Source organism: Hibiscus syriacus, unplaced genomic scaffold (assembly GCF_006381635.1).
Source record: "Hibiscus syriacus cultivar Baekdansim isolate YM2019G1 unplaced genomic scaffold, ASM638163v2 tig00116996_pilon, whole genome shotgun sequence".
NCBI lineage: Eukaryota > Viridiplantae > Streptophyta > Magnoliopsida > Malvales > Malvaceae > Hibiscus > Hibiscus syriacus.
Genome location: NW_024063512.1, coordinates 2,004,611 through 2,018,407, shown reverse-complemented (window position 1 = coordinate 2,018,407; position 13,797 = coordinate 2,004,611). Strand labels below are relative to the sequence as shown.

At 35.7% G+C, this 13,797-nt stretch overlaps 1 protein-coding gene and 1 pseudogene across 1 annotated transcript; both read left to right on the top strand.

Annotated features, from left to right (window-relative positions):
• The first annotated feature begins 5,093 nt into the window (after window positions 1-5,093).
• On the top strand, window positions 5,094-7,601 carry LOC120193602 (annotated as a pseudogene).
• A 2,024-nt stretch (window positions 7,602-9,625) lies between these two features.
• On the top strand, window positions 9,626-13,388 carry LOC120193601 (S-norcoclaurine synthase 1-like). The gene is made up of 5 exons (XM_039196063.1): window positions 9,626-9,868; window positions 9,962-10,209; window positions 10,275-10,371; window positions 13,192-13,220; window positions 13,280-13,388. The coding sequence occupies exons 1-5, from the start codon at window positions 9,626-9,628 to the stop codon at window positions 13,386-13,388; spliced, it is 726 nt and encodes a 241-aa protein (XP_039051994.1).
• Window positions 13,389-13,797: the final 409 nt, after the last annotated feature.

Sequence of the window (13,797 nt, the reverse complement as noted above, 5' to 3'; positions counted from 1 at the left end):
TATATTACATATGTGTAATATAAAGGTTGAGAATTTATCTGACGGGTGACCAAACTTGTGATGCAAATTGGAGCTTGTTAAAGTCCAAATTGGCAGCTGTAAAATTGAGCAAATTCGGTGGATTTAGAGGCCACTTTCGGTGGCAGCAAAAAATTATCAATTTAAGCTGCAGCTTTTGACAATTTGGTAATGGTTAAATCATACATTTAGTCATTGTATGTTAGGATATTTATAAGATTAGTCCTTAAGCTTCAACTATAAATATCCTAACTCATTTAGCTTCAAAATTATCCCAAATCATTTCTTTCTCCCAATACTAGAGAGCTTTCTTGTGAGTGTTTTGTAAACACTTGTAATTTTTCTCTCTTTAGTAAAAGATCTGCAACAGTCTGGAGACGTAGGTAAAATTGGCTAAACTCTGTTATCAATTTCGGGTATTATTTTTTCGTTTTTATTTCGCATTCTCACTAATCTGGTTATAGGGAAATTACTCGGTTATTTCCCAACAACTGGTATCATGAGCTTTTGGTTGTGAATTTTGTTAATATTTTTGCGATGTTACTATTCACGTGAATAGTAAAATTTGGTCGGTGATACGAATTTGTCGACCGAGGTGTTCTAATACACGGTGGTTCGCGAAAATTGTCAGAAACGATCCAAAAGAAGCCAGATTCGAGTGGGAGTGATGGCTTTGAGAAACAAAGTTGATGAGCTCAAGAGGGAGTTGTTCATATGCAAGGGAGAAATGAGTGAATGGGGTGCGCTCAAGACCTTCTTGGAAGGACTTAGATTAGGGGCGATGCTCGAGGGAGAGCAAAGTGATGCCCAGAGACTTTCGGAGGCCATAGCTGTAACAGGAAAGCTGATTGAGCTTGCAGGTGACAAGCCAAGTAGCGATGTGTCGTCCATGCCCATGCCAAGAGATAGTGGCAACAGTGGTGGAGACCGGAAGAAGGTGCAGCAGGGAGATGGTAGAGAAAGTTCTTCGAATGACCAAGGAGAGCCATCGACTATTCGTAGCCAAGGAATGCCATCGGGAAAGAATGACAAGGCTAAGTCCGGGGCGAAGAAGAAGGTGAGCAAGGAAAAACTTAAGTGCTACTTATGTGATGGTCCTCATTTGATCAGAGGATGTCCCGAGAAGCGTCGCCTTACAACCATCATGAAGAGGATGAGAGAGGGAGAAGGAGAAAGAGAAGTAGCAGGAATTGGTGTGGTTGCAAGTGTTAAAGCTACCAAGCCAAGGAAAAGACTTGGTTCAATTGATAGGATCAATACGGCCAAGCAAGGATCGAGACGAGGCAAGACTATTGGTGTTGAGACAACCGAACCCAGAAGAAAGCCCGATGTGTGCAAGTGTCCAAGCAATCAACTTAGGAGCAAGACTTGGTGAGGCTACATATTCCAAAGTAGTCGAATCAAGGGGCAGACATGGTGCGACTACAAGTTCTCAAGTAGTCAGCCCAGGACAAAAACGTGACAAGACTGCAGGTGTCAAAGCAGTCGAGCACAAGAAGGGACCCATTGCGATAGCAAGAGATAAAGTCGTCAAGCCGATGGTGCAAAGTGAGCAAGTCCGCTCACAGTATGCCAGGATGGAGGCATGTTCCAAGTTGAGGCGTCTCAGGCATAAAGGGACACTTAAGGAGTGTATGAGTCGATTCAGAAAACTCATGCTCAAAGTTCCAAGTGTGACTGAAGAAGATGGATTATTCACATTCATGTTCGGATTGAAGCCATGGGCGAAGAGAGTTTTGGAGCAAAGGGAAGTCAAGGAGTTGTCTAAAGCCTTGAAAATCGATGAGTCCATAAAAAAATTTGGAGTCAAGAAGAACAAGACTTCCAAAGCAAAGCCGAAAGTCGAGGATAGCGATAAGAGATTCCGTGATGAAGGCAAGTCAGAGGATAAGGAATATTGTTCCTCGAGTGGCAGAGAAATTCCACTCAATGATGAACCAGATGGTGAGTCTAGGGAAGATGTGTGCAGTCTTGGCACAAGTTCGAGTATCAAAGATGCTAAGCCGAGGGTAAGAGTCGAGCAAACGAGGGGGCACAGACTTAAGATTCCAGAAGTGTTGCAAAATTACCCAAGGGGAGCCGAGTCATCCAAGGTGATGGATGAGCCCAGGATCGAGTTGTCCAAAGAAGAGGACGAACCCAAGATCGAAGAGACGTTGACAGTTGGCTCAAAAAGGTTCATTTTTGCCAAGACGAGTAGAAGTCAAGTGCAGGAGGAGTTGTCCATGTCCAAGGAGTTTGTCGAGCATGTTTGTGTAGAGAACATGGCTTCAGATACCATCATAAGAGAAGGGTCAAAGCAAGGGCTTGTCGAGGATGTTCAAGTGAGGAACAATCCTTCAAAGACTAGTAGACAAGAGTCGAAGGAAGCTAAGACGTTGAGGGACAAGGCAACCACAGAGAAACTGCCCAATAACAAGTGGGTTTACAGGGCGGTGACTACAGACAAACTGAAGTTGTATTCAGCTTCAGTTGGCATGCTACAGTAACAAGAGCATAAATGTTGTTGCATTGATCAAGGCGTGAAGACAGATTAAAATCAGTTTTCAAGTGGGAGATTGTTAAAAAGTCTAAATTGACAGCTTGTTAAAGTCCAAATTGGCAGCTGCAAACATGAGCAAATTCAATGATTTCGGTAGATTTGGAGGCCACTTTCGGTGGCAGCAAAAAATTGTCAATTTAAGCTGCGGCTTTTGACAATTTGGTAATGGTTAAATTATACATTTAGTCATTGTATTTTAGGGTATTTATAAGATTAGTCCTTAAGCTTCAACTATAAATACCCTAACCCATTTAGCTTCAAAAATATCCCAAATCATTTCTTTCTCCAAATACTATAGAGCTTTCTTGTGAGTTGTGAGTGTTTTGTAAACACTTGTAAATTTTCTCTCTTTAGTAAAAGATCTGCAGCAGTCTGGAGACGTAGGCAAAATTGGCTGAACTCTGTTATCAATTTCGGGTATTATTTTTTCGCTTTTATTTCATATTCTCACTAATCTGGTTATAGGGAAATTACTCGGTTATTTTCCAACAACATATGTGTAATATAGAGGTTGAGAATTTATCTGACGGATGACCAAACTTGTGATGCAGTTGATGCACAAGCAAACAACTGGTTGAATTGACTTGAGGAAGAAAAGATCATGGAGCATAGTAAACACCACCAATTTTATTGATTCGAAAAAGAGGAGTTCTCATGGGTTTATCCTTAATAAGAAAATGACAGTCAAAGAATTTAACAAATACATGATTAGCCTAACATAACTGAGAAATCAACACCAAATTTGCATGTAACTAAGGAACACATAAAACATTTGTGAGAGAAAGAGGCTTAGTAGTCGTGGGAACCATGCATCGACCAATGTGAGATATAAGTAGAGAAATACTATTATACAATTAAATTGTATTATAACCATCATAAGTGGAGAGATCTTGAAGAGTTGCAATAGTCGTGGTGATATGGTGTGAAGCACCATGAATGACTTGTTTAGATTCCTGAAGAAGATGTTCGTCGTCAGTTAAGATCTTAGACAACTCAAGCATTATTGTCGGTGTGTTACGCACGTGAAGGGCAACAACTATTGAATGATAGTCATCGTCTAATTGATTAATAATATAAATCAATAGATCTGTATAAGAATCATACAGTTTGTCCAGGTAAGATTAGAGGCAATATCATGCATGTCTTTCATGTAGTCGGAGATAGATCTGGAACCATGCTGATTGTGAGCTAGCTTGAATTTGAGAGCAAGAATGTGATTAGGAGATGCACGAGCATAACTTGCGATTAGGGTATCCAACACCATTTTAACGGTGACAACGAATGAAATGAGGGCTTGAGCTAGATCATCACAACCGCTAATAATAACACTACAAAAATTTGATCATGACGATACCATTGTAGATATTCAGATTTAGCAATCTTTGTTGCAACATTGGTAAACTTAGATGGGGAAGGTTGTGATCCATCAATATAACTGATTAGCCCAAAACCAATAAGAGTGACCTACACATATTGACGCCAAACAGGAAAGATGGCAGACATAAGTTTGATTGGAAAGTTAGTCAGTGCGCTGAGATGCACGGGATCGTTGGTGGTGGAAGATAGAGCGGAAGAAGAAAAAAATGATGATGGAGTAGAGAAATTCTATTAGGCTCTAATTACCATGTAAATGATTTGTATATTTGATGAATGTAACATTTACAAGTAATGAGTATATATAGGATTATAAAGAAACCTAATTATATAAGGTAAAATTGGATTGAATGTAAATAGATTAGATTGAATAATTTAATCTAATCTTTATCTTTGATAGGGCGTTCAAGAGACATACAAATATAAAAATGAATTTCATTCATAAATCTCATAGGAAAATCTCAGTACATTTCCTTAGTCTATATATGTTGTATCTTGCACTAACAATTGGTTATTTCACAGCTAGTGATATTGATAACAAACTCAACGGTTGCTATTGATGCTGGTTACTTGGCAGGATGTCCACCCTGGGTCATGTCTTCGGCTGCACGTGTGTCTGCTGATGCCGGCCTGTCGACTGAGGAGGAAGACGGTCTTAAATAGGTAGGATGAATAATTTGTTTTTTACTTAGAATTTTATAGATTTTCTCCCTCTAAAATTTTAGAAGTTCACCTCCTAAAATTTTGAGAATCTGTTCGTAGAAGGTATAGGTGAGGGACATATGCTAAAACTTGCTCTGATGATGTTTCAGAGTCGATGGTAACATGTAGAAGAGACACTTGAAGGCATTAATCTTTTACTCCTTGTAGTTTATGGCCCGTCCTTATTATCATTGGCATTATTGGAGGGTCCATTATAGATTTCCAAAGATCTGATCCCGAGAGGCTTCAAGAAAGCTTTGAAAATAATAATTAAAAATATATATTAATTCAATAATTCATATAAAAGACAAAATATTAGGGGGTGTTTGTGTTTTAGAAATTAGAAATGATAAACAACAAAGGACGCTTTAAGAAATAACCTAACGCATTAACATGATAATGCTATAAATAGACATAAAAAATTTCTCAAATCAGAACTTGAGACAGCTTTACAGCAATGGAAACAAAGGTGCATAGCTTAGTTCCGATTGGTTCTTTACCTGTTGAGAATGTCCAAGCTCTTGCATCCAAGAACCTCAAGAACATTCCATCCAGATACATCAGACCACAGATTGAATTAGATGTAGTTTCTGTTGATGAATCCCTGCAGATTCCTGTAATTGACATGAGCAATCTAGATGATGATGATGGACAGTAAAAACTTCATTTGGCTTGCAAAGACTGGGGTTTCTTCCAGGTACCTACTCTAAACACATTGCTGAATGAACAGTACTTTTATTGTTTATTTTTACCTAGTTAACTTTTATGGATGGGTGAAACAGCTAATGAATCATGGGGTAGAAGATGAAGTGATTGAGAAAATGAAGATGGACACACAAGAGTTCTTCAACTTGCCTTTGGAGGAGAAGACGACTTATGCATAGATACCTAATCACATCGAAGGCTATGGTCAAGGCTTCGTTGTTTCAGAAGACCAGAAGCTTGATTGGGGCGACATGCTCTTCCTTTTAGGCGTGCCTGTGTCTAAGGGTGCTTATCGAGCGAGTCGATCGCAAGTTGGACAGTGTTCGACTCGTGCTCGTTAAAAAAATTTGTTTCTCGACTCAACTCGTTGCTCGTTAAGCTCGTTAATTTTTTGCTCAACTCGTGCTTGTTAAAAAACTTGTTGCTCGACTCATTTCTCGTTAAACTCGATGCGCGTTAAGTTCACCGAAAATTTTACCTTATTTTCTTAATTATAAGTAAAATCTATTAATACTATACAGTGCTTAATATAAACATAAATTAATAAATTTAACCAAACATATTATCAAAAGAGTGTAAGAAATAATTTTAAACTCTAAACTCCTATTAATACTATACAGTGCTTAATATAAACATAAATTAATAAATTTAACCAAACATATTATCAAAAGAGTGTAAGAAATAATTTTAAACTCTAAACTCCAAAGTAACAATCCATAAATACATTAAAATAATAAATATGGTTTGTTTTTTGAGTGTAGTAAAATACTAATTAATAAATTTTTTATTGTTTATTAGAAAATTAATATATTAGTAATTTATCATATTTTCTATTATCTATTAGTAAATTAGTATTTTTTGAATGAAATAATTATATAAAAAAATTAACGAGCTACTCGCGAACTTATCGAGTCTAGTTGGACTTTACTTGAATCAACTCGTTAAGGTCTCGAGTCGAGTCATCCCGAGTCGAGTTTTTATCGAGCTTTGACCGAGTCGAATTTTTATCGAGCTTTGACCGAGTCGAGTTTGAGTTATTCACGAGCTACTCAACTCATTAATCACCCCTACCTGTGTCCATAAGAAACATGAGATTCTGGCCGACCAATCCCCCTTCATTCAGGTAATGATCCTTCAACTTCATCACTATAATACGGTATATACCATGAATTGTCTGATAAACTTGTGCTGTTTTCAGATCAACCTTCGATAAGTACTTGATGGAGTTAAATAAGGTTAAGATTCATGTTATTAAGCTGATTGCCAAGAACCTTGGAACTGATCCTGAGACGCCTTTAAGCTCTTTTGAGGACGGAGAATGAATTATTATCCACCATGTGCGGAGGCAAGCAAGGTCTACGGTGTAGCACCACACTCAGACGCCACAGGCTTAACACTGTTTCTTCAAGTGAATGAAGGATTACAAATCAAGCGAAACGAGAAATGGGTGCCTGTTAAACCCGTCCCAGTCGCATTGATCATCAATACTGGAGACATGATGGAGGTAATATAACAAATACTCCATATTTGAAGTTCATAATGCCAAAAAATATTCCTAATTTTTTTAGCACTTGGGCCTTAATATTTTATTTTAGAATAAAATGACCTATGGTTCGATGAAAATTATTAGTTGATTAAGGGTTAATATTTTGACATATGATTTATATAATGTCATCACTTTTAGTATGTGACAATGTCACATCATCACTATCAACACATGACATGTGTCACGTGACATATGCCATGTTATTCCTTTGAACAAGTGACAATCTCACATTAACGATATGCGTTGACCGTTAGTCAAAATACTTTGAGAGTTAAAATATCTTTTTATTATTGATACGAGGGTGATTATAAGACATCATTTGTTCAAAAGACTCAATCATTTGATAATGAATGCTCAAATATCCCTCCAGACATCATGCTCGAACCCGATATTTTTCACGTTATGCCTTTTTGAAGTTACATACACTTTTAGACTTGATGGATTGTATCTGTAATGTGCCTCTAAGCGAAGAGATATTATGTAAATGCAGATTATAAAAGCATAGAACATAGAGTGGTGATTAATCCGGAGAAAGAGCGTCTTTCAATTGCATCGTTTCACAATCCAAATATTGGTACCCCTATTGGTCATTTGCCAGATCTTGTTAAGACGAACAAACCACTGTTTAAGACTGTATCACGTGAGGAATTCCTGAAACTGAAAATGGGCAGCAAACTTGATGGCAAATTTATGGTAAATAAAATGAAGCTCTAGTTCAAAATCTTGGTTAAGTTTACCAGCTCTTGAATAAAATGTCTATCTTTGGTGAAATCTATATTTAAATAGATTCATTGGACTAAGTTTGAATTCTTAGAAACTTAAAGATCTTTTCAAACTTGGTTTAACTGGAGAGAGCAATCAAGGGCTAATTACATTGTACTTTCATAAGACAAAATCTATCATAGTGTCAATGCACATACCCTAATCTTCGTCACATGAACCACACAAGTTCATGGAACAATTTCATGTGATGCATTAGTCTTGGGAGATTAACCCTTAAAAATTGAATATCAATGTTTCTTCAATGTACCTACTAAAATTCAATGCATGTACCTTAATAATTCTTTGAATATAAAAGATATATGACTTTGGTCATTGTACTTAGTCATATCTCAATTTTATGTGCTTATGAAGATCATAAATTTCAACCTTCTCTCCTTTAGTCATATGATCTGAGAGGTACTTTTCCATATGGTCCTTGTAATTGCTATAATGATCAAACTATACTTATCGAAATAAGTAACTATTATGGATTATGATGGTCTTAATTAGTGTATAACCATATAATGAGTGTTATATGGACATTTTCTTTTCAAAAATCGTAGAGGTTGATAAGTAAATATCTTTATCTGATTCATAATTAAAAAAAATTGTCTTTACATCTATTTGATGTATCAGAAAATTATGAATAAAAGCTAAAGCAAACAAAACATGAATTATGGAGATCTTAGTTACATGATGAGAGTGTATCAAAATAATTTAGACCAATTTTTTTCGTAAACTTCTTCTATATACGCATTGATTGTATTTAAGCCTCTATTAGTGTACCTTTGATTACAAATATATGATTTTATCTGATTTCGAATTAGACGTTGTTTCGATCAATCAATGTGACATCGTCGATCTAATTCACAACTGAACAAATATATAGGAACTTAATTAATACTTAAAACTACCACTAACATACACTACATCATAGATTATATAGGATTATGCTATATGCGTCTCATATGTCACTTTCCTTTGCAAGTCTCGTATAAGAATTCCATGCTTCTGAGGTGAGACTGTTGTACCAGATCAGATAATCAAAATTTACTACCAACCATATTCGCATCCAAAAGACAAGGAACAAGTTTCAATATTGTGTTATTATCGCAATGGGCTTTGTACATATCTGTCTTAGGCTCATAGGATCCTGGCACTTCTCCTTTTAGCAGCCTTAGAGTATGAAGCTGGTTCGATTTCTGAAGGTGGACAAAAAGGTAAGAGGATGTTGGGGCCTGGGGGTACTGTATAAACTTTGGGTTTAAGTGATTTTGTTCGAGCACAAGTATCAATTGAATGAACTGAGGGGGAAGATGGTCTTAAATAAGAAGGATGAGAGGCATCAAGTGGCAAGGTAGAGGCAGATTGTAGGGGCTGACGATTGTGAGGGCAAAGAACCTGCAGCAACAGGAATTGCTTTGGCTGGAGGGATAGATTGAGGGGATGGCTGGAGGCAGTTACCATAAAATTTTTAAATTATCATTTATTTTAAATTTTTTTATTTTTTATTTATAATATATTTTCGTCTCTTAGAATTTTATAAGCTTGCTCCCCTAAAATTTAAGAATTCCACCTCTTTAATATAAAATCATACGTCCGTCCCGATTAGGACCACTCCTAAAATTTAAGAATTTCACCTCTTTAATATAAAATCATACGTCCGTCCCGATTAGGACCACTCTAGATCTGCTTGTAGAAGGTATAGTTGAGGGACATGCTAAAACTTGCTCCCAAGAGACTTGTAGATGATGATTGAGAGTCCATGGCAACCTGTAGAAGAGACACTTGAATGCATTAATAGTTATTCCTTGCTATCATTGGCATTAATGGAGGGTCCATTATAGATTTCCAAAGATCTGATCCCAAGAGGCATCAAAAGACCCTTTAAGAAATCACCTAACGCATCAACGTGATATTGCTATAAATAGACATCAAAATATTCTCAGATCAGAATTTGAGACAGCTTTACGGAAATGGAAACAAAGGTGCAGAGCTTAGTTCCGATCGGTTATTTACCTGTTGAGAATGTCCAATCTCTTGCATCCAAGAACCTCAAGAACATTCCACCCAGATACATCAGGCCAGAGGTTGAATTCGATGTAGTTTCTGTTGATGAATCCCTGCAGATTCCTGTAATTGACATGAGTAAACTAGATGATGATGTTGATGAACAGAAAAAACTCCATTTGGCTTGCAAATACTGGGGTTTCTTCCAGGTACCTAATCTAAACACATTACTGAATGAACGCTAACTTTTTTTGAAACCCTAAATGGACATAGAGTTCATTTTTATTTGACGGGTGAAACAGTTGATGAATCATGGGGTAGAAGATGAAGTGATTGAGAAAATGAAGATGGATATACAAGAGTTCTTCAACTTGCCATTGGAGGAGAAGATGGCTTATGCACTGATTCCCAATCACATCGAAGGCTATGGTCAATCCTTCGTTGTTTCAGAAGACCAGAAGCTTGATTGGGGCGACATGCTCTTCCTTTCGGGCCTGCCTGTTTCCACAAGAAACATGAGATTCTGGCCGACCAATCCCCCTTCATTCAGGTAATAATCCTTCAACTTCATCAGTGTATACCATGAATTTTCTGATCAACTTGTGCTGTTTTCAGATCAGCCTTCGATAAGTACTTGATTGAATTAAATAAGGTTAAGATTCATCTCATTAAGCTGATTGCCAAGAACCTTGGAACTGATCCTGAGAAGCTTGTAAGCTCTTTTCATCAGGACGGATTACAGGGAGTAAAAATGAATTATTATCCGCCATGTGTTGAAAATCCACCGAAAGGTAGAATTAATCCACCGAAAAGTGGATTTAAAATCCACCGAAAAACAAAATTTTAAAAGGGTTGGCTAATTGTTGAAAATTAGCAATGGTATAATTGTATATTTAGTCATTGTAATTTAGGGTATTTACAAATTAGTCCTTAAGCTTCAACTATAAATACCCTAATTCATTTAGCTTCAAAACCATCCCAAAGCATTCTAGCTTTCTTCCAATACTAGAGAGAATTAAGAAAGTTTCTTGAGAGTTGTTTTCTCCTTTTTATCAAGAGAGAATTATCATTGTTTTCTCCTTAGTAGATCGAGAGAGGTTGTAATTCCTATTTTCTCATAGTGAAATTCTTCTACCGTTGCCCGTGGTTTTTACCCTATATTATTTAGGGGTTTTCCACGTAAATTTTGTGTTTTCTTTATCTTCATTTTTATTTTCTCAAATTATCAGTTGCGATTTTGCTCTATCCGATAGCCGTCTTCCGCAACAATTGGTATTCGAGCCAGATTAGAGCGTGTAGTATCTGCTTATTGTCTTTGTGGTTGCCACCAAAAGGTGGATCCTCCAACATAAGAAAGTAAGAAGTTATTACCCATTCTTTGAAGGTTCCAGAGAACTATTCACGATAGTGAAATAGTGGGAGCTATCCGTAAAAGAAGCTATGACAACGGAATTTGATAATGAAAAATTCAATGGGAGAAATTTCTCATTGTGGAAATTGAAGATGAAGGCCATCCTAAGGAAAGACGGTTGTCTAGCAGCTATCAGTGAAAGACCGGTGGATTTCATAGATGACAACAAATGGATCGAAATGGACGGGAATGTTATGGCAAACTTTCATATAGCATTAGCAGATGAAGTATTGTCAAGCATCGAAGAGAAGAAGATAACTAAGGAGATATGAGATCATCTCACCAAATTGTACGAGGCCACATCGCTGCACAATAAAATTTTCCTTAAGAGAAAATTGTACACTCTCCGTATGCCAGAATCTACTTCAGTGACGGAGCACTTAAATACACTGAACACTTTATTTTCTCAGCTTACATCCTTAAGCTGTAAAATAGGAGAACAAGAACGTGCTGAACTTCTACTTCAAAGTCTACCTGATTCGTATGATCAACTCATCATCAACTTGACAAACAGTAATGTCACCAGTCTAGTCTTCGATGACGTTGTAGCTGCTGTTCTACAAGAAGAAAATCGGCGCAAAAACAAGGAAGACAGACAAGTAAATCTGCAACAAGCAGAAGCATTGACAACGATGACAACGATGAGAGGGAGATCAACAGAACGTGGCCAAAGCAGCAGTCACAAACATGGTAGATCGAAGTCGAGGAGCAAAAAGAATTTAAAGTGCTACAATTGTGGAAAGAAGGGTCACTTGAAGAAGGATTGTTGGAGTCTAAATAAAAACTCCAACCCACAAGGCAATACCGCAAACACTTCAGATGATGGAGATGCTCTATGTTGTGAAGCGTCAACCACCGTGGAAGGTAGAAAAAAATTTGCAGATATATAGATCATTGATTCGGGAGCAACATATCACATGACCGCAACCCTCTATATTTATAACTTTGCAATTTGGTCACTGAAATTGATTTTTAATCATTTCAATTCGGTTTTATAATTTTATTTAATTTATAATTTAATCCTTGCCTGCTTATATAATATTTAGGGTAAATACCCATTTTAGTCCTTACCAGTATTAAATAATATATTTAGGTAAATATCAAATTTAGTCCCTTATAGTTTAGTATTTTTTATTTTAATCCCGTATTAATTAATTAGGTTAAATTACACTATTAACCATTATCTTTCATAATATTTCAAATTATTATCTTTATTTTTGATACTTTATATTTAGTTTTATAATTTTAATTTCTTTTATTTTGATCATTATTTAATTACAATATTATTTTGTTATCACTTTTATATTTTAATTATGGCTTTAATTATTATTTTATTATTATCTTAATCTTATAAATATATTTATATTAAATATTATAAAATTATAATTTATCTAAATCATTTTTATGAAAAATTATTATATTTTTAATATTTATTTATTAATATCGAAGAAAAGAACTGTCTTAAAACACCTAGAAGTTCTTTTCTGATATTCTTAAATAAATAATTATCTTGTTTTTTTATAAATTATAAATTAATTATTTTTTTTAAAAAATGTTTTTTTTAGTTATTTATTTATTAATATCGAAGAAAAGAGCTGTCTTAAAGCACCTAGAAGCCCTTTTCTGATATTTCTAAATAAATAAATAATTTATACATATTAACATATTTTCTCTAAATTATTTAAAATAACATAATTATGAATTAAATATATTTTAAATTTTTAAATTTTTAATGATAGAGACAATTTATAATTAAAAAGTACCAATTTTGGGCGTTGTAAGGGTGCTAATCCTTCCCTAAACGTAACCGACACGAATCCCTTTTTATTATTAAAAAGAACGAATTTTTGGTTATAAACGCAGATCAGATCATTTTTTAATTGATGTTTTTTTAAAACTCTTTTAAAAAAAATAATTTTTAGGTATTCGACCTACCTGACCCAAAAGGCCGATGGCGACTCTCAAATTATTTTCAAAACCATTTATTCACATCAATTTTCCCGCCAAATAAATTTTTCGTGCCCGGACAAAAACCGGTTACGACAAAGGTAAATAGCTTTCTGGGTTTCAACTGAAAATTCCCATTTGTTCTTTCACCGTTGAACCTTATATTCACTGTAGTTTGCCTGCAAGATGTTCATGCTTAAATTGTAACCCTTAAGGTGTGTGGGTTTTAATTCTTATTCAAACATATTGTGGTTGCCTATAGGGTGACAATAGGCACTTGGAATGTTGCTGGAAGACTTCCATCCGAGGATCTCGAGATCGACGATAGGCTTTGCACCGATGATCCAACAGATATTTACATTATCGGGTGAGTATTTCCTTTTGTTGGTGGATCTTACATCATTTGATGTAGTTTAATTCGGGTCAATGAAAATTCAGTTCCGGTCGAGTCAAAATCGGATTGGTTGCTTTTCGAGTCGGATTAATATCATATCGGTTAGCTTCGGGTCGGGGTCAATATCGAATTGATTGGTTTCGGTTCAGGTCAATCATTAGATTTTGGGTTCAATTCGGGTCGATTTTAATTCGAGTCAACCTTTAAATTTTCCGGTCAACCTTTAAATTTTTAGGTCAACCGTGTCACTCTTTGTCGTCATAACTTTGGATGCAACTCTTTGTTACTTATAATTCAAGAATTTTATGTGAAAATATATTGTCACAGTCTAGAGATAATCTTTTAATTGAGGAATGAATATATTAAACCATTAAACTATTACTAAA